This window comes from Sorex fumeus, unplaced genomic scaffold, assembly GCF_029834395.1.
Source record: "Sorex fumeus unplaced genomic scaffold, SorFum_2.1 ptg000098l, whole genome shotgun sequence".
In the NCBI taxonomy this organism is placed as follows: domain Eukaryota; kingdom Metazoa; phylum Chordata; class Mammalia; order Eulipotyphla; family Soricidae; genus Sorex; species Sorex fumeus.
In genome coordinates, this window is record NW_026606155.1 from 74,315,277 (window position 1) to 74,335,532 (window position 20,256).

A 20,256-nucleotide genomic window follows, 5' to 3' on the forward strand; every position below is an offset into this window, starting at 1 on the left:
TCTTGAGAGGCTGGAGTATGGCGGGTAAAATGCTCGCCTTGCATGTGGTTGACCCAGGTTCAGTCCTCAGCACCCCTTAATGGTCCCCCGAGCCCCACCAGGTGTGTTTACTGAGTATAGTCAGGAGTAAGCCCTGAAAACTCTGTGGCCCGGTGTGGCCCCCAAACCAAAAAAGACAAACCAGACAAACAGAAAGAAGTAAACCCTGAGCATTGCCAGGTGTAACCCAAACTCTCCTCCCCCATAACCCCTGCCGCCAGAAGGGAGCCAGATAGTATAGGAAACGAAGGTAAAGCTTTATATGTGACTGTGCTGGCTGCAGCCTCATTCAAATTCCCAGAACCACGTGAGGCACCCCAAGCTCTGCCAGGGGTCACTCCTGAGTATATCAGGAATAGCCCCTGAAGCACCACCTGATGGAGCTTATCCCCCCCAGCTCCCCAGTTCCACACACATACACACAAGAACACAGAGAATGACTGCATTCATCTGTGGTATATGAAAATAATATATATATTAGAAGATTAATAACCAAGGCCAGGGAAAACAGACACAAGGAGGACTGTTTGATGGTTGGAATCTACCACAAGTCTATCTGTGTGGGGGAGCAGGTAAGTAGAGAAGGGAACGGTATAATAATACCTGGAAGTGATCACATTGACAAGAACTGAGTGTTAAAAGTAGGTAAAGGGATATTCCTGATAAGTTTTCAGTATCTGTAGTGGAAACCAAAATGCTCAAAATGTGTGTGTGTGGAGGGGGGGAGACAGAGAGAGAGAGGGGGGAAAAGCACCTGCCATGGATGCAGGCTGGCGAGTGGGGGGTAGGGGGTGGTGGAGGGAAACTGAAGACACTGTTTGGTGCTGGGAAATGTACACTGGTGGAGGGATGAGTGTTGGAACACTGTATGACTGAAACCTAATCAGGAACAGCTTTCTGAGGGTCTATCTCACAGTAATTCAATTTTAAAATTTGAATTAAAAAAATGAAGGCGGAGAAGGCAGTATCAAGCACATGGTTTGTTCGTAAAAGTAGAGCAAGGTAATTTTGACTGAAGAAAACTTACTTAGAAAGATGTGGTGAGTGTCGGGGGAAGCAGGAAAAGGATGTTCAAGCGAGCACATGAGCAGAAGAGCAGGCAAAGCGACAGAAAAGCCAGCGAGATGCATGTTCAAAGGAAAACACAGGTTTGAGAGGACAAGCCTCTTGTTCATGAATAATATTTGCTGTTTAAACAAATTTTAATTTATAGCTATAATTGTAACCAAAATAAAGTTTATATTAAACACTTATTTCCAGGGACTAAAAAGATAGCACAGGGAGTAAGACACTAGCCTTGCATGCAACGAAACCAGGTTTGAATCCCCAGCACCAGACATGGTACATGCCCCATCCCTACCCCAAGTAACGTCAGGAGTGATCCTTGCGTCCTAGAGCACAGAACAAGGAGTCCCGAGCACTTCTGGATGTAGGCCCAAAACCAAACCAAAAACTAAAAGAACCAATTATTTCCAAATAATTACTGATTTTTTTAATTTTGGTTTCAGTTGGACTTACTAGGAATATGTTAATAAATTTTTAAACATAAATAAACTAACAAAATTAATCCAAGGGCAGAGAGAGTACAGTGGATAAAGTGTTTGCTTTGCATGCAGTAGACCCTAGGTTTGAGCCCTGATGCTCAGGCATTTACAGTGCCTGAGCACCTCCAGGACTGACCCCTGAGTGCAGAGCCAGGAGTGAGCCCTGAGCACCCCTCCAGGTGTGGTTAAAAAAAAAACAGAATTAAAATTAAAATGAGGTGCCTGAGTGATAGTAGAGAAGGTAGGGCGTTTGCCTTGCATTCAGCAAACACGAGCTCTATCCCCAGCATCCCATATGGTCCCCCAAGCAATGGCAGAAGTAATTCCTGAGTGCAGCGCCAGGAGGAAGTCCTGAGCATTGCTGGGTGTGACCAAAAAAATTAAAATGAGGTGAAGATTCTAGAGCTCTATTAAACTACTTATGTTTGTGGAAACAGTTGCTGGCCACAAAAAATTCATAATTTTTGCTTATGCTCTGTATCTTCGTCTGCTGCTACCTCTGAAAATAATATATTTGCGCATAGTAGAACCCCTATTTTGGTTATCCCTTCAGGTTTTCTAAGGCCTCACCTGCAGTGTCTTTCCATGTAAGATGTTACGACCCAGATTCTCCATTCTGTTCTTTCCTTGGGTACCCATTCTCTTGCCATGTTTTCTTCTTGAGTAGCCTGCAATCTGGTGTTCCTTTTCCTTTCTTTCTCCCAGCTGAGGTTTCCTTTTCAGTTGATACAGGTCAGCTTCAATCAGAATCTCAGCAGATGCCCTCTGGACCTAAAGAGAAGAACCAGATGAAATCTGGCCTTACAAGATGAAATCCGACAGCTTCCATACTGAAGGATCTTAAGCTAGAAGTAGACATTCATCTCCCAACACAGGGCTGAGAGATGCCCTCTCCTGTCTTCACAATAAAATCAAAAATTTTGTTCTATCTAGAGCCTAATCACATTATCAGGAATACAAACTGTCTGGAGAAAAAAAGTGATTTTCAGAGAAAAAAAATTTTTTTTTTTTTTTTGCTTTTTGGGTCACACCCAGCAATGCACAGGAGTTACTCCTGGCTCGTGCACTCAGGAATTACTCCTGGCGGTGCTTGGGAGACCATATGGGATGCTGAAAATCGAACCCGGGTCAGCAGAGTGCAAGGCAAATGCCCTACCCGCTGTGCTATCACTCTAGCCCCAGAAAATATTTCTTATGCTTCATTTGTCCCACTGGATTGGTATAAATCTTCTACTGGGAGGGCCAGAGTAATAGTACGACAGGTAGGGCACTTGCCTTGCACGCAGCTGACCCGGGTTCGATCCCCTTACGGTCCCCTGAGCTCAATAATTTAATTCCTGAGTGCAGATCCAAGAGTAAGCCCTGAGCACTGCTGAGTGACACTAAAACTTAAAATAAACTGAATAGATCTGCTACCTGAGGAGGAAAGGACAACTTTTCCTCACTGGATGAGATCTCTGAATTGTCTTCGATGTCATTCTCCACAGTCTGAGAATCTAGTTCCAGGGAGTTCTCTGGGGGTACATAGGAAGACTTCCAATTCAGGTGCATCTGAATTGATCCATTGAGTACCCCTGTAGGATCAGTAAGGCTAAAATCACCTGAAAAATATAGCCTTTATTAAGATCTGATCACATGAAACAGACTAGTGAACATTTAGCAGCAACTTACCTATTTCTTATATTGGCATTTTGAATTTTACTGTATTTTGTTAGTGATTAACATCACTGGGTTAAACATATACATTCAAGAAGTTGGGGCCAGAGATAATACAGTGGCTCAAGGCACTTGTCTTGTACTTTAAGGTTGACCCAGTCTCCATCCCTGGTACCCTTTATAGTTCCCTGAGCCCTGCCAGTGATCTCTGAGCACAGACCAACTTAAGCCAGCCCAAAAGACATAATTTGCTTGCCATTAGTCACCTAATTGGGCTGGAGCGATAGCACAGCGGGTAGGGCGTTTGCCTTGCATGCAGCCAACATGGCTGATCCAAGTTCGATTCCTCCATCCCCCCTCTCCCAGCAAGCTACTGAGAGTATCTCGCCCTCATGGCAAAGCCTAGCAAAGCCTGGCAAGCTCCCGTGACCTATTTGATATGCCAAACACAGTAACAAGTCTCACAGTGTTACTGGGCCCGCTTGAGCAAATCGATGAATAACGGGAGGACAGTGCTACAGTGCTACAGTCACCTAATCAGTAAGACTGTATTGTTACATTATTATTATTACAGCCATACACTTTTGTACCTTATACAAGAAAATGAGAAAAGCATTATCTATACATCTGTACTCAAATGATTTTTTTTTCAGGTCATGCCTGGCAATGCTCAGGAGTTACTCCTATTCTGCACTCAGGAACTATTCCTGTGGTGATTGGGGGACCATATTATATGCCAGGGATTGAACTTGAGTCAAGTTCAATGTGTGAAGTAAGTGCCCTACCCACTGTGCTATTGCTCCAGCCCCAAGTGGTTCCAATTTCTAAAATAATTAAAGTCAACAATTAGCACATAAATAAGATAATAAAAGCCAGGAAAAGTTATTTGTTTTGTTTTATTCAGTGCCAGTAATTAAACCCAGGGCCTCACATACAAGATGCATGTTTCATGGTAGAGCACACACCTTGAATGTATCAGGGCTTGGGTTAAATTCCCAGGTCCAAATTAAAAAAAAAAAAACTTAACTGGATTTTTCAAAATAACAGATTTCTACTTTGTAATAATGATTAATTCAACAAAGGGCTGGCATTGCCCCTCTTTGTCAAAGGAGGAGTTGTCAGCACAACTTACAACCCCTTCCCCATCCTTTTTGGACCACTTCTAGCTGTCCCTCAGGCACCATGTGGTGTCAGGATCAAAATCAGGATTTCTGTATACAAATCATATATGCAACCCTTTGAACTCTCCCTGACTTTTCTGTGGGGGGGGGTGGAGGTCAGGGAGAATATTCAGGTTACTCATGACTCTGCACTCAGGAATTGCTCCTGGCAGTGTTCTGTGGACCATAAGGGGTGCTGGGGAATCCAATCCAGGTCAGTCACATGAAAGACAGCCCCCTACCCACTGTACTATCACTTCAGTCCTCACTTTTAAAAAAAAAAACAAAGATTGCAGATTCAAAGGAATATGCAGATGCTTCCTAAATACAGCTAGTAGTGGCTGCTCTCATCCACATTACCCATCCTAGTAAGAGCATGGACACCTGCCTCGCGCAGACTGAAACTGGGAGGTGACCTTGCCTACCTACATCTTCATAACACTGGCTTTAAAAATAAAGATTGGAACCAGAGGGATAGTACAGGGGTTAAGGAGCTTGCCTCACTGCTGCCAAATCCAGCCCTATCCCGTACACAGCATATGATTCTCCAGGCACCATCTTCACTCACTACTAGTGAGGAAAAAGTCCAAGAAGTTTGCTTTTCTTGCTATAGGATGGCAATCTAACTTGTGCCTACATTTTAAAAGAAATAAGAGGGACTGGAATGATAGTACTGGGGGTAGGGCGTTTGCTTTGCGTTCGATCCCCGGCATCCCATACGGTCCCCCAAGTACCGCAAGGAGTAATTTCTGAGCACAGAGCCAGGAGGAATCCCTGAGCATTGCCAGGTGTGACCCAAAAATCTAAAAATAAATAAATAATAAAGAAAAGAAACAAGAGAATTATTGGGGAGTCTTAGGAACGACTTTATAGTCTCATATCTAGTCTTATGCTAAGAAACAGTAAGATTTAAGTGAAGACAGATACCAGGAAGCATTAAAGAGTCATAAAATGTTTGTTTAGACAGATCGTATTGACTTTAGGCCAATGGATCTACTCATTTGGGTATCTTCTTTTTTGTTGCTGAGAAAGCAGAAGCAGCCTAGGTTTTCATGGGATGAAGAAGGTCCTAAGTTTTCTACTCTCTTGCTCTCGATGATATTCTAAAATGCTTGTAATTTAGATTATTTATTAAAAAATAAATGTTTTATTTTAGTTTACTTTGGTTTGGAAGCCATGTCTAGCAGTGCTAATCTCAGTCTGGGCTCCTACATGCCAAGTATGAGCCTCCCCATCCCATTGAGCTATCTCTCTGGGCCCCCTTTTCATCATGTTTTAAGAAAGACTGTTTCAAACAAGTAATCATAGAAACATTCTAGGATTAGAGCTGCAAAACACTGGAAAGAGAGCATAAAGATGTAATAACCTGGAGCTCCCACCTTTAATGGATTTATTTTGTGCAAGAGGAAGCAAGGGCACTTGGGCTCGGCCAAGGTACATGCCGGGCTCTGAGTCTTCATCATCGAAAACGTACACGGACAGGGCCTCCCGCCTCAGATACCAATCCAAGTCAGAAGTCACATGCACGAGGAATCGAGCCTGGTCTCTAAAGCAGGGGTTGTGACTGGCCGGAATGATGACAGTGTCGTGGTCAGAAAAGGTGAAGAAGCAGTACATGACATAAGGACTGGGCTGGGTTCCCAGCCATCGACTCCGGAGGTCAGAGCACCTGATGATTTCCACCTGCAGTTCATTCTGATGTTTCCATGTCTCTGATCTGGACTGGAAAAATGCCGGGTCTTGGATTGAGGTTTAAAAAGCGCAGCCTAAGAGAGCGTGGTAGTTTAAGCCCTGTACCCTCGCTTGGTGGTGAAGAGTTGTGATTTAGAGAGACGCTGAGTCCTGGCCAGATCACAGACACCCAATGACATTAACCTGCTTGCAAACTGGCTCTCGCTCACAGGGACCTGAAGGAGATTCTGACACTCGAGCCTTATCGTAGAGAACAGAACAGGCATGCTGTTTGGCTCCCAGCAAGGAAAAGTGCACAATTTCATTCCAAATTTGAACTTGATCAAGGGGAAAATTTTGACTAGCTGTGGTATGGTGGCATTTCTCTTATCTAAAAGTGAAAGACGGAGCTGCTGTCATAGCCTGCCTTAGTTTGAGATGCCTGGACCTGTGCCTTTTTTCTCACCTCATCCTCCTGGGCCTCCCAGGCTCCAAGAACACTGGAAGACAGGTAGGCTTGGGTTTTCTTTTGCTTAATGCCTGCCTGTAGGCTGGATTTTAGCGGGGAGCATAGTCTCATCCAGTACTCCAGCACCCCGATCTCTTCTCCACCAGCTCCTGGATAGCAGAAAGTAGGAAAGGCATGGAAGGGACAGATGATGTGGCCAGGATCAAGAATAATGGCAGAGGAAGGAAGTGGGACACCAGTATCAGAGTAGCTATAGGTTTGGGGAAAGTCCACACATTAGTCCTGGGAGCTATGGGATACTGAGAGGACTTACCAGTAAGTACTATAGAGCCGTAGACTCTCTCCACAGTCCCCAGCACCCTGCCAAAGTAGATCCATCCAGTTGCAAGTGTGTGGTGCTCACAGCCTATTGCCTGATGTAGATCAAGCTGGGCTGAAGCCCTTTGAATGTAGTTCAAGAAAAGGAAATCTGTTTCCACCACATACTGGGAGGTGAAGTCATAGAGGGGCTGTTGCCCCACAGATAGGGGAGTACAGTGGGTCTCAAAATCATAGAAAGAATAGGTGCAAAAAGTGGTAAGTTTAGGATCTCCAGCCTGAGCCAGAGCAGCAGATGTCAGGAAGGCCTGGTGGATGTGTAGCTCAAAAAGATTCTCACTCTGGCGAAGAAGAGGAAGGTTCACTTGATCCTCATTTCCATGGGCTGGCAATGTTTCCAGACATGATGACACCTGTCGAGTGCCATAAGCCACATTTCTGAGCTTTTCTAAAGGGAAAGAAAACTGTCTATCCATTAAGGAGTAGAAAATTCTTGCAAGGATAAAGAAAGGTAGAAAGAAGGACAAGAAAAACCATGGAATTCCAAATTGTGATTATATCAAGAAACCACATGATTAAAAAATAAAAACAACAGGGGCCACAGGAATAGTACAGTAGGGCATTTACCTTGGTCGTGGCTGACCCAGGTTTGATCCCTGGCATCTCAAATGGTTCCCCAAGCATCGCCAGGACTAATTCCTGACTACAGAAATAGGATTAGCCCCTGAACATTGCTGGGTGTGGTCCTCCACAAAAAAAAGAAAAAAGGAAAAGCAATAAAATGACAAATAAGAACTCTGAATTCAGATGATCGAATAATCCAGTGGCTGCTCTAGAAAGAAGATACAAAGTAATTGGAAGTAAACAGTAAAAATAAGAAAACAAAAGGGCAAAAATTGATCCGTAGATGGCATTGCTTTGGATTATCACAAGGTCCTCTGGATTAACTGGTAATTTTATTAGAGAAATACTAGAAATATAAAATATGGGGCTGGAGCTATAGTACAGTGGGTAGGGTGTTTGCCTTGCACACTGCTGACCCGGGCTGAATCCCTAACACCCCATACAGTCATCCATGCATCTTAGGAAGTAGCCTCTGAGTGAAGATCCAGGAGTAAGCCTTGAATTCAGCAGTGTATGACCCCAAAACAAAGCAAAACTAAGCCCCAAAAAGCACCAAAGAGATAGTGCAGAGGTTAAGATGCTTGCCTAACCCTGGTTCAATCCCCAGCACCATTTATGATTCCCTGAGTACCAGCAGGAGTGAGCCCTGACTGCAGCTGGATGTGGTCCATCCATCTTCTCTCTCTCTGTATGTATATATATATATACATATCCAACTTCATATTTATATGTATATAAATATATATATAGGAAGTTAGGATAACGGCCATGACAAGAATAAATAGAACATTTTCACGTCAGTGCATACTACATACCTACATTCCTAGGGCCCACCAAGAAATGATTCTTTTTTCCATCTTGGACTTGTTAAGAATTTCTTTTCATTATCTTTCTTTTACGCAAAAGAAAGATGAAAACTCACTTTAAGTCAGAATAATAAGTAAATAGTGGAAGAGGAGAATTATTGGAAAGAAGTTTAAAAATATTGGTAGTGGATGCAAAGATGAGACAGTTTACCAAATCCATGCATGACCTTGCTTATCCAACCAATCAGAATCTTTGATCTACAATCCACTTCGAATTGAAAAATATTTGAGTCATCAAGTGTGTATTAAGGTGATGGTCCTAGTTTAAAAGTTAAAATAATAAAACAAAAATATTTTGGATACATCAGAATGTCTTCCTGTCCAAAATAAATGGAATACACAGAATGACTAATGATTTTCTTTTTTTTCTGTTATTTTTTTCTTTTTTTTCTGTTTCAAAACAGAAACCCCTTGAAGTCAGGGGTGTTCAAGGCTTACTTCTGGCTCTGCTCTCAGGGATCACATCTGATAGTGCTCAAGGGCCCATATGAAGTGCCAGGGATCAAACCCAGGTTGGCTTCATGCAAGGCCAGTGTCCTACCCACTGTACTATCTCTCTGGCCCCTGATTAATGGTTTATTAATGAACAAGAATATACTGTCACTGTCACTGTCCTCCCGTTGTTCATCGATTTTCTCAAGCCCAGTAACGTCTCCATTGTGAGACTTTGTTGTTACTATGTTTGGCATATCGAATACGCCACGGGGAGCTTGCCAGGCTTTGCCATGCAGGCGAGATACTCTGGGTAGCTTTCCAGGCTCCCCAAGAGGGGCGGAGGAATCGAACTCGGGTACGCCATGTTGGCTGCATGCAAGGCAAACGCCCTACCCGTTGTGCTATCGCTCCAGCCCAAGAATGTACTATTGAATAAAATAAATTAACTATATTGCTTTGTGGCCAGAGAGATAGTACAGGGGTTTAAGGTGTTTGCTTTGCACACACCTATCCCCAGTTCAAACCCTGACACTGTTTACATTTACCAAGCACCCCTGAAAACTGCTGGGTGTGCTCCTTTCCCCCCACCCCAAATAATATGCATTACATGACATAGAGTTAATAATTTGATATATAGCTGGAGCTATAGTACAGCAGGTAGGTCATTTGCCTTGCAAGTGGCTTACCCAGGTTCAATCCCCAGCATCCCATATGGTTCCCTGAGCACCACCAGGAGTAATTCCTGAGTGCAGAGCCAGGAGTAACCCCTGAACATTGCCAGGTGTGGCCTTCAAATAAACAAAAAGAAATAGAATATAAAGAACTTTTACAGATTAATAAAATACTGTTAAGAAATGAGTAGAGGGCCAGAGTGATAATACAGGGAAGGACATTTGCCTTGCACTTGGTCGAGCCAGCATCCTATATGGTCTCTCGAGCACTGCCAGGAGTGATTTCTGAGTGCAGAACCAAGAGTAACCCCTGAGTATCACCAAGTGTAACCCCCCCCCCCCCAAAAAAGAAATCGTTAGAGGTCTATTTAAAATTTTTGAATTCCTGGGGCTGGAGAGATAGCACAGCGGGTAGGGCATTTGCCTTGCACACAGCCGACCTGGGTTTGATTCCCAGCATCCCATATGGTCCCCTGAGCACCGCCAGGAGTAACTCCTGAGTGCAGAGCCAGGAGTAACCCCTGTGCATCGCCGGGTGTGACCCAAAAAAGCAAAATAAATAAATAAATAAATAAAATTTTTGAATTCCTGGAGCATATGGCCAACGATACTCTACGCCACTGATATACCAAGAGTAGCACACCACATTTAATGGCGTGTAAAGTAGAAGGCAACGAATCATGACCAAGATATGTCTATATTTGCACACAGACTCAACCTGTAACAACACTTTCCTCTAAGGAAACTTTTTTGAATCATTTTTAGTGAATTATTCATAATAAGCAATACGAAATAAATTATGTAGGTACTGCTTTTGGGGTAGGCTTTCGGGGTGGTGGAAATATTTGAAATAATGGTAGTGAGAAGAGGTAATGGTGGTGGGGTTGGTGTGATGAATGTAATAAGTTATTGTGGATAACTATAAAATTAAATTAAAAAAAGAAATGGGTAGAGGAGGGCTAAGGATATAGCTCAGAGGTAAAGGTATATGTGAGGCTGAGTTCAACTTCCAGCATCACACAAAAGAACTATGTCAAAAAGGACAAAATAAGGCAACTTTCAGAAGAAATAATGACATAAGAGAGGTAGCTCAAAGGACTGAGAAGCTCAAATTTTGTTTGCAGGAACCGTGATACCGCATAGGTCCCCTGAGGATGTAGTGAGATGTAGCCCCTGAGCACCTCAGAGTCCCTGAACAAAAAGCAAAAGGATAAAAGAACTGGCAAACATTTAAAAAGTCTAACCTTTTCATAATAAAGGAAATATAAGGGCTAGAGAGACCATACCAGAGGCAAGGTGCTTGCTTTATATTTATACATGGCCAACCTCAGTGCAAATCAAGGGCATTATGGATAGATCCCCCCAGCACCACCAGGGGACACTCCTGAGCAGAACCAGGAATAGGCCCGAAGCCTCCCTGGGTGTAGGTTCCCACTCAAAGAAAGAGATGTAAGTGAAAGCAAATTAATGTTTAGGAGTAAGAATATTTAGCCAGTATTCTAACAAAGAATAACCCTATCTGAATGACAGTATAATTTCAATTAATCCAAAAGTGGGGTGGGCAGGATTTACTTATATGGCAATGACTTATTTTTATTTTTATTTTAGTTTTGGGGCCACACCCAGCAATGCCCAGGAGTCATTTCTAGCTCTGTGCTCAGGAACCACTCCTGGTGGTACTCGGGGGACCATATGGGATGCTGGGGATTGAACCCAGATAAGCTGAGTACAAGGCAAATGCCCTCCCTACTGTGCTCACTCTGCCCCCCCCCCCCCCGTTTTTTTTTGGGTTTTTTTTTTGTTGTTGTTGGTTGCCTTTTTTTTTTTTTTAAATAAAAGGGCTGTCCCCACTCCCAGCCCAGCAATGCTCAGCACCTACTCCTGATGTGGTGTTCAGGGATCGCTGCTAGCAGAGCCTTGGGAAACTGTGTGGTGCCAGGGATCAAACCTGGGTCTCTTACATGCAAAGCAGTAGCTCAGTCTTTTGAGCTATCTCGCTGGTCTGACGATGACCTCAGAGACTCACCGTGACATGAACCCAATCAGGACTAAGAACGTCTTACTCCTTTTATCCTAGTTCTATGTTAGGAAACCTGTTTACAGATTCAACTTTCCAGAGAGACGGTTAGGTACCACACATTCTGGTGACAGAAATGGAACACCCATTATAAAATAACAAATAAATATTCTTGTTTAAATATCAGTCCAGGGTGAGTTTTGCTAATATAAGCTGACCCATGCTAACAAATCTCACGACTGTGTGTAATGACTCTGCCTGGCAGTGCCTATGCTAAGGATAGGAGTACCACAGTATGAAATTTATACAGCTGTCTAGACAACTGCTTGTCACTGTTGATGTCTTTTTCAAATGGCAATAGAGGATTTTTAAACTTTTATTTTAATTTATTTTAATAGTGTTTTAGAGCTGGAGCGATAGCACAGCTGGTAGGGCATTTGCCTTGCACACGGCCGACTGGGCCGAACCGAGTTTGATTCCTCCACCTTCGATTCCTCCGTCCCTCTCGGAGAGCCCAACAAGCTACCGAGAATATCTCGCCTGCACGGCAAAGCCTGGCAAGCTACCCGTGACGTATTCGATATGCCAAACACAGTAACAACAAGTCTCACAATGTTACTGGGCCCACTCAAGCAAATCGATGAACAACGGGAGGACAGTGACAGTGATAGTGTTTTAGAGAGAAATAACTGAAAAGAATGATGAGGGATGACTGAAAATGTTCCACTCTCTCTCTCTCTCTCTCTCACACACACACACACACACACACACACACACACACACACACACACACATTGTTATTTAGACCTGGGTCAAGAAAATAACTTTGGGGGCTGGAGTGATAGTACAGCGGGTAGGACGTTTGCCTTGCACGAGACCAACCTGAATTCAATCCCCAGCATCCCATATGATCCTCTAAGCACCACCTGAGTAATTCCTGAGTGCAGAGCCAGGAGTAATCCCTGACCATCGGTGGGTGTGATCCAAAAAGCAAAAAAAAAGAAAAAAGAAAACAACTTTGACAGAGGAATAGTTTTATACAACCCTGACAGCAAAGTAAACTTTGTCATTCTCAAAATAGATTTTTTTTTTGTGGGAGGTTGGAGGCACACCCGGTAATGCTCAGGGGTTACTCCTGGCTCTGTACTCAGGAATCACTCCTGGTGGTACTCAGGAGACTAGATGGGATATCGAGGATCTAACCCAGGTTAGCTGCATGCAAGGTAAATGCCCTATCCACTGTACTATTGCTCCAGCCGCCTCTCAAAATAAATTTTTGTATATCTGAGCCCTGTTAAACCTCTGAGAAATCAGAAAAAGATTCTAATATAATAGAAGACAAGGAGCTTGCAATGATTATTCTATCAGCAAGGATGATAGGAGAAACAGGAGGGATTGTCAATGCCGAAGTTGTAGAGGCAGAACCTCTGTATCAGCATATATTGGACATAGGTATTAGCTATGTGATGGATCCCAAGATCAGGAGAACAAAGTATCAAGACTTGCCAGATATTGGAAGGCCATGACTTCGTAAAAAACCTTCCAGCTGATTGATACGATTGTTCTTGAGCTCTAGAAGTTGATTCAGCCTCTTCAGTTTTTCTTTATGCTCTTCATTTTCATTTTCGGCTCTGGTCATCATTGACTCCAGTTCCTCCTGAAACAAAATCATATCTGAAATTTTCTATTTCAATAGTTCAGAGATAAAGTAGAAGGCAACTAATCTCAGAGGGATATATATATATACATACATTTATATCAAGGCTCAACTTTTTTTTTTTTTGCTTTTTTGGGTCACATTTGGCGATGCTCAGGGGTCACTTCTGGCTCATGCACTCAGGAATTACTCCTGGCGGTGCTCGGGGGACCGTATGGGATGCTGGGAACCAAACCTGGGTCAGCCTCGTGCAAGTTAAATGCCCTACCCGCTCTGCTATTGCTCCAGCCCCTCAAGGCTCAATCTTTAACAACATGTTAGTGATCTCTCTTACAGAAGGGTTTAATAGCCCCTGGGTGAAATACAATATTAACACACTTTCGTCTAAAAAAAACTTTTTTGGAATATTTCCAGCAGTTTATTCATAACAATACAAAATGAATTATTTCAGTTCTGCTTTAGGACAGGGATTGGGGTTCAGAATTCATCCTAAATATGGTGGTGGGAAGGCATAATGGTGGTGGGATTGGTGTTTGAATATTAAATGTAATCAACTATAGTGAACTACTTTATAAAAATAAAAATAAATTTTAAAAAATACCAATTAAAATGTGGCATTTTTATCCCAGGGACGTAGCTCCATGGTTGATCACATGCCTCACATGTGTCAAACAGTAAATTCAATTCCAGAGTACACAGACACAAAATCAGGGGAAAGTGGAGAGATGATTGCTCAACAGGCTGGTGCTCATGCTTTGCATGTAAGAAACCCAGGTTTGATCCCCAGCATTACATGGTGTCTCAAGCTGTATGAAGAGTGACCTCTGAGCACTGAGCCTGGAGTAGCACATGGGCACTGAGAGGTACGGACCCTTCCCCATACCCCTTCCCCCAAAAAACTCGAGAGGGTAGGGTCTAGCTTTGTGCCTTAGAGCATCTGCCTTGGAAGTGTAAGGTCGAGTGTTCAGTCCCTGGTGCTGACTGCAATCCTGGCAGCTCTGCTGTCTGACCCCTGCAGCTCTAAGTGATTTCCTGCCACAAAGCAGCCAAGTGTGTAGATTCCCCCAGCAAATATCACAACTGGAAGATGTCCATGCACCACAGTCAAAAAGTGAGACCTGAGGTTGGAGCACTAGTATAGCAGTTGGGTGTTTGCTTGCACACAACAGACCTGGGTTCAATCCCTGACATCACATATGGTCCCCCAAGCACCACCAGGAGTAATTCCTGAGGGCAGGAATTACTGAGACAGTTCCTGGAAAGCACTACAATCAGGAAGTGTGTGAACACCATAATAAATGAGTGTGAACCCTGGCAAGTAGGTGTACAAGAAAGGAGTGCAGGCCTTGGAGAGGCCTCGGGATGAACGTATGAGTACCACAGCCTGACCTCGGGACATCACAGGACAGTGTGTCCCTTATCAGTCCCAGAAACTTGGGTCTTTATTCCTTCATTCCAACATTTGAATTGGTTCTGTGTGTGTGTGTGTGTGTCTGTGTGTGTGTGTGTGTGTTTATGTGTGTGTGTATTGTTGTTCTGGGGATCGAACCCAGAGCCTTACACATGATGCAAGCGAAGTGTTCTACTGCTTAGATACATGCCCGGCCCCTCCTGTGTATCTATTGACCTACCCCCCTTTGACACACCCCCTTTTCATGCACCTGATAACAAACATTGATTTTGCGCTGCAGAATAAGCATATCTTTGGTTTTTTCTAGTTCCAGCGTGGTCTCTGCATGTGATATTTGCAACTCACTTAACATCTGGGACAAATTTTCTTCTTGTTGTTTTTTTGTTTCACAGGACTATAGAGGGAAAAAATCATGAATGAAAGGGAGTATAAATATGATAAGTGTAGTCACATCTATTCTTCATAATACAGTTGCTGTTTCATAGTAAAATACCAGCAGCAGGGGCAAGAGAGCTAGTACAGGAGGTAAGGCATTTGCCAATTCCATCCCCAGCACTACACATGATCCCCTGAGCACTGCAAAGGGTGATTCCTGAGTACAGAGTCAAGAATAAGCCCCTGAGCAACACTGGGTGTTGCCCAATTCCACCTCCCCCCCAAATAAACAGAATCATGACAAAAGACACAACTCAATGGACTGCCTGCATGCTTTAAATGTGGAAGGGCTGGTTCAATCCCAAGTACATGGTCCCAGGAGGAACACCCAGATTCACTCAAGCACCACCAGAAACCAAAAATAAGAGAGAGAGAGGGATGGAGGGAGGAAGGAGGGAGGGAGGGAGGGAGGGAGGGAAGAAAGGAGGGGGGAGGGAGGGAGGGAAGGAGAGGGAAGGAGGAATGGGTGGGAGGGAGGGAGAGTTCAGCAGAATTTATTCCAAAGTGTAAAAAAGAACTTGTTACTTCCTAGTGCTTCATGTTTGGTAATAGCAGTGAGGAAGTTATTTGCCTCTAATGAACTGATCTTAAAAAGGAGCTTATATAAGCTGCAAATAGTGGAATAAATGTGTTTCACTCATTGAAGTAATCTCTAAGCCTTTTTCCATATTCTAGATATAGACAACATTCTGATAGTTCTCTAATCCATTCATTTTTTTATTTTGGCAGGGTGGGGGGACACCGGCGGTGCTCAGATGTTGCTCTTGTCTGCACTCAGGAATTAATCCTGGCAAGCTCAGGGGACCACATAAGATGCCGGGGATATGAACCCTGGTTGGTTACATGCAAGGCAAATGCCCTACCCGCAGTCCTATGCTCTGCCTTCCCTTCATGTACTCTGTACAAGGGTCTTGCTTAAAGATCTCTTGCCTTAGGGCTTGAGTAGCAACAAAGCACAGGTCTTGTAAATTTGGGACCTGGGTTCAATCTCTAGCATTGTCTTCAAAACAAAACAAAACAAAAGCCTCTTACTTCTATTTGCTCTATTTGATCAGTCTCTTGAAATAGAGCTGGGTGAGTATCTGGTTCAGATTGCTCGTCAAGAGATGGCTTATCAGGAGACTGTTCAAGAGATTGTCCGCCAAGAGATTGGGAAATGATATCTTTATTGTGCAGAATCTGGACTTCCTGTGTATTAATCTCAAGCAGAGTGGCAACTTCAAGCTCCAAGTCCACGTTTTGAGCTGAGGAAATAGTAATACAGAAAGATAAACTCAGTAGTTGTCAGAAACCATGGCCAAGCATGAATTAAATTTTCCCACTAAAGCTTATTTTATCAATTTTTCCTTAAAGAAGCAATTCTCTCTCTTTTTCTTTTTTAAAGTAAAGCAGATTTTATTTGGAGATTTTTTAGGAAGGAGAAGGAGGGAGAGAAAGCAAGAGTGTAACACATTCAAGAGAGCACACGAATTTCTCCAAAGGTGGAGAGAGCCCCTACTCACGCCCCAGCATTAGATATGGAAGCATGAAAGTACCATCTCAAGAGGAGAGATGGGAGCAACACATGTCCTCAAACAACACATGTGCTCAGCCACCTGGGCACAAGCAACACATAGGCTCCGGCAGCAAATGAGCCACAATTCTCTTTTCTTTTAAAACTAGTTCTAGCTAATTGATCCCCTATATATCCTCTATAAACTGAGTTGACAGGTAAGCTACAAAAATATAACAAAAATACCAGCCGAAGGGTCCAGTGAAAAGAATAAAAGCAAAGATAGAAACAAAAAAGTCACTGGATTAAATAGAACAGTCCAAGCTTTTGTTTGTTTTGGAGCTACACCCAGAAGTATTCAGGGCTTACTCCTGGCTCTGCATTCAGGAAACACTCCTGGGGGGTTCCGTGGATGACGCTGTCCCTGCTAGGGATTGAACCCAGGTCAACAGTCACAAGGCAAGCACTCAACCTGCTTCGGCCCAGGTCCAAGCTCTTTGAATGCACTATCCAATTCAACATCTTTCCAAGTGTTCACTCCATTATACTAAGCTATTACTCGTTTCTCCGCGGTGCCCAATTTGACTCCCTTCCTTCCTCTTTTCTTCCTTCCTTCCTTTTACTTTTCTTTCTTTCTCTTTTCTTCAGTTTTCTTCCTACTTTTCTCCTTTCTTCCCTCCCTCCCTCCCTCCCTACCTTCCTTTCTTCCGCTTTCTTTCCTTCTTTCTCCATTTCTTTTTATTTGTTTGTTTGGATCTTTTGACTTTTTGTGTCACACCCAGCATTGCTCAGGGTTTATTTCTGGTTCTGCACTCAGGAATTACTCCTGACAGTGCTCAGGGGACTATATGGACTGCCGGGAATCAAACCCGGGTCAGCCACATGCAAGGCAAATGGCCTACCCACTGTACTATTGCTCCAGCCCCTCTCCATTTCTTTTATAGATGATAAGTCAGATTCAGTTGTCATTATTCTTATTCTTGTTATCCGTGACACAAAATTGCAAAACTCTGGCCCAAATTCCCACCTCACAAACCTCTTTAAGGTCCAACCTACCTTTCTCTCTGGAAAGCTGAAGTAATACTTTTCTCTTCTCCTCTAGCTCATCATTCAGCTGATCCTGCAACTTAGAGACATTCTGTAGTTGTTCTTCTACAAGCTCATTGCTCCAGTGAGGTTGATTACTGCTCTCCAGCATGCTGAAAATGGGAAGCAGTAATAAGGGGGTTAGAATGTACAATGGATAGTCAAAGGTGAATGCTATAATTTGTTTATCACACAGTTTCAGTATCTCCTGGGCCCAGTTCATCATTCATTTCCCTGCATGTTTTTTTTTTTTTCTGCCTCTGCTTTATCTGCAACTGTCATTTATCAACTGCCTTGGAACTTTTGGAGTCTATTGAGAAATTACTTAGTATCACTTTTAAGTATCAACTATTCCATTGAGTAAACAACCAAGTTTTATCTGTTTCCTAAAGAACTTCTCCACCAGCAATGGCTTTCTTTAAGTAGGGAACTATGTACCAAGACATTCTTCTGGATTAGAAATGACAAACACAGTATTCATTTTTTCCTTGTTCCATTCTTCTATTTACCTTCTCCCATGGCTACTTTAGAGAATACTTGTCTTTGATCCAGGCTATAAATTACTATACTTGGAGCCAGAGAGAGAACTCAGCAGACTAAGCAATGCTTTGCATGCAGGAGACCCAAGTTCGATCCCAGTGACCATGCTGACAACCACCAGGAGTGATCCCTGAACATAGATCCAATAATAACTCCTGAACACTGCCGAGTGTAGTCCTAAAACTACCTAAGTGAATATAAATAAATGACTATACTGAAGAGCAGTAGTTAAATTATTCAGTAGTTTTATCTTCCATACCACTCTAGCTAGCTGGAAGAGTAAACCCATTCTGTGTGTAAAGCAAACATGACCTGTTCTTTATACAGGTGAAGACATTGATAATTATTTCTGCTTGTGTCTTTTTATATTTACCATTTGATCTTTTTCATTAATTTATTGGGGAGGATTGTTGGGCCACACCCAGCAGTGCTCAGGAGCCATTTCCAGTTCTGTGGTCAGAAGTGACCCCCAGTGGTGCTCAGGGGATCATATATGTATGGTTCTGAGATTTGAACCAGGGTCAGCCTTGTGTGAGGCAAATGTCTTATCTCCTGTACTATTTCTCTGACCCCACTTTTATCACTCTATAAATGCGATCTAAACACTTGCTTATGGGATTGGGCAGAGAGATAGAACAATGGATAGGGCACTTGCCTTACATGTAGCTGACCTAGTTTCCATCCCTGGCACAACATATGGTCTGCAGAACCTGCCCAGAATGCAGAGCCAGGAGTAGCCCTGAGCAGAGCCAAGTTAAAACCTACATAAATAAATCACTTGCTTAATTATTCAGGCACCAGCCCAATGGGCGGGAGAGCATGCTTTGTATGCTGGAGACTTCGGGGGTTGGGGTGGGGAACGTAGTTTGGGTCATATCCCAGCAGTGTTCAGGGCTTACTCCTTCCTCTGAACTCAGGGATCATTCCTGAAGATGCTCAGGTGTACCCTATGGCATATTTCAGATTGAATCTGGGTCAGCCACATGCAAGGAAAACAATATGATACCCCGTGTATTATCTTCACTGCAGCCTTGAGACCTGGGCTAGATCCCCAGCACTATATGGTCTCTTGAGCACTGCTGGGAGGATCCGAAAGCAATGAATCAGGAGTAGCATCCAAACAAACAAATTAACCTAAAAACATACTTAGGTTGGCATTAAAAGTTTTTGTTTTGTTTGGGGGCCACACTCAATGAGGTTCAGGGGTTTCTCCTGTCTCACACTTAGGAATTACTCCTGGCAGGGGTCCCGTGCAAGGCAAGAGCCCTACCCACTGTAGTATCTTCTGGTTCCTAAATAAAAGTTCTTGATACTTCTTTTTGTTTTTGTCTTTGGGTCAGTGGTGCTCAGAGGACTATTCCAGACTTGCCTGGAGGGGGTCATTTCCTGTGGTGCTTAGGGATCAAACCTGAGGTTCCTGCACACAAAAAATGTACCCCAGCCCTTTGAGCTATCTCCAGGTCCCTCTTGGCACTTTCTTAGTACATACAAGAAGATCTATGCTGATAATGTTCTTTTGTTTTGCTTATCACATCCAGCAGTGCTCTGCAGTTACTTCTGGCTCTATGCTCAGGGTTTAAGTCTCCTAGGTGGTACTCAGGGTCCTCAGTATACTGGCATTAGGGATCAAATTGGGGTCAGAGGCATACAAGGCAAGCACCTTAACCCCTGTACTACCTTTCTGGTCTTTACAATATTTTTAAAAATTCTGTTAATTTTTTTTTACAATTAATTTAAATTAAATTAAAACCACCCAGTGTCCAAGACCCTCTGACTCTCCTTAGGTAGTGTCTACTCCACCTCCTTCTGTCACAGTCACCTTTCCCATCACTGTTTGGTAATCTTAGTTTTGTAATCCCAGGTCAGGGATTTGTTGTTATCTGATAACTGGCTCTTTCCCTTTTTTGTCTCTTTACATACCACAGAGGAGCATGAGCATTCAGTATTTTTCCTCCCTCTGATTTATCTCACCTAGCATGCCCTCTAAACTCAATCCACAATGCAGTGAACTGCACGATTTCATCTTTTCTTTTCACCTCACTGTACTTCATTGTGGAAATTGATGATGTTTTAAGTGAGGGAGGAAATGGTAATGTTTGTTACAGATCATCTTATAAGTGTATAATCTCCATACTACAGAGATTATAGTATGGAGACTATACCAT

The 20,256-nt window shown here is 43.2% G+C and overlaps 1 protein-coding gene across 1 annotated transcript in view; it reads right to left on the bottom strand.

Annotated features, from left to right (window-relative positions):
• RPGRIP1 (RPGR interacting protein 1) overlaps positions 1 to 20,256 on the bottom strand; it is a 62,937-nt gene that overhangs the window by 16,633 nt on the left and 26,048 nt on the right. The window contains exons 10-18 of the mRNA XM_056133927.1: positions 17,522 to 17,664; positions 16,014 to 16,217; positions 14,789 to 14,931; positions 12,977 to 13,127; positions 6,853 to 7,305; positions 6,537 to 6,688; positions 5,779 to 6,121; positions 3,000 to 3,184; positions 2,154 to 2,354 (exon numbers count right to left, since the gene is read on the bottom strand). Coding sequence (XP_055989902.1) covers positions 2,154 to 2,354; positions 3,000 to 3,184; positions 5,779 to 6,121; positions 6,537 to 6,688; positions 6,853 to 7,305; positions 12,977 to 13,127; positions 14,789 to 14,931; positions 16,014 to 16,217; positions 17,522 to 17,664 — 1,975 coding nt within the window. The remainder of the gene's footprint in view (positions 1 to 2,153; positions 2,355 to 2,999; positions 3,185 to 5,778; positions 6,122 to 6,536; positions 6,689 to 6,852; positions 7,306 to 12,976; positions 13,128 to 14,788; positions 14,932 to 16,013; positions 16,218 to 17,521; positions 17,665 to 20,256) is intronic.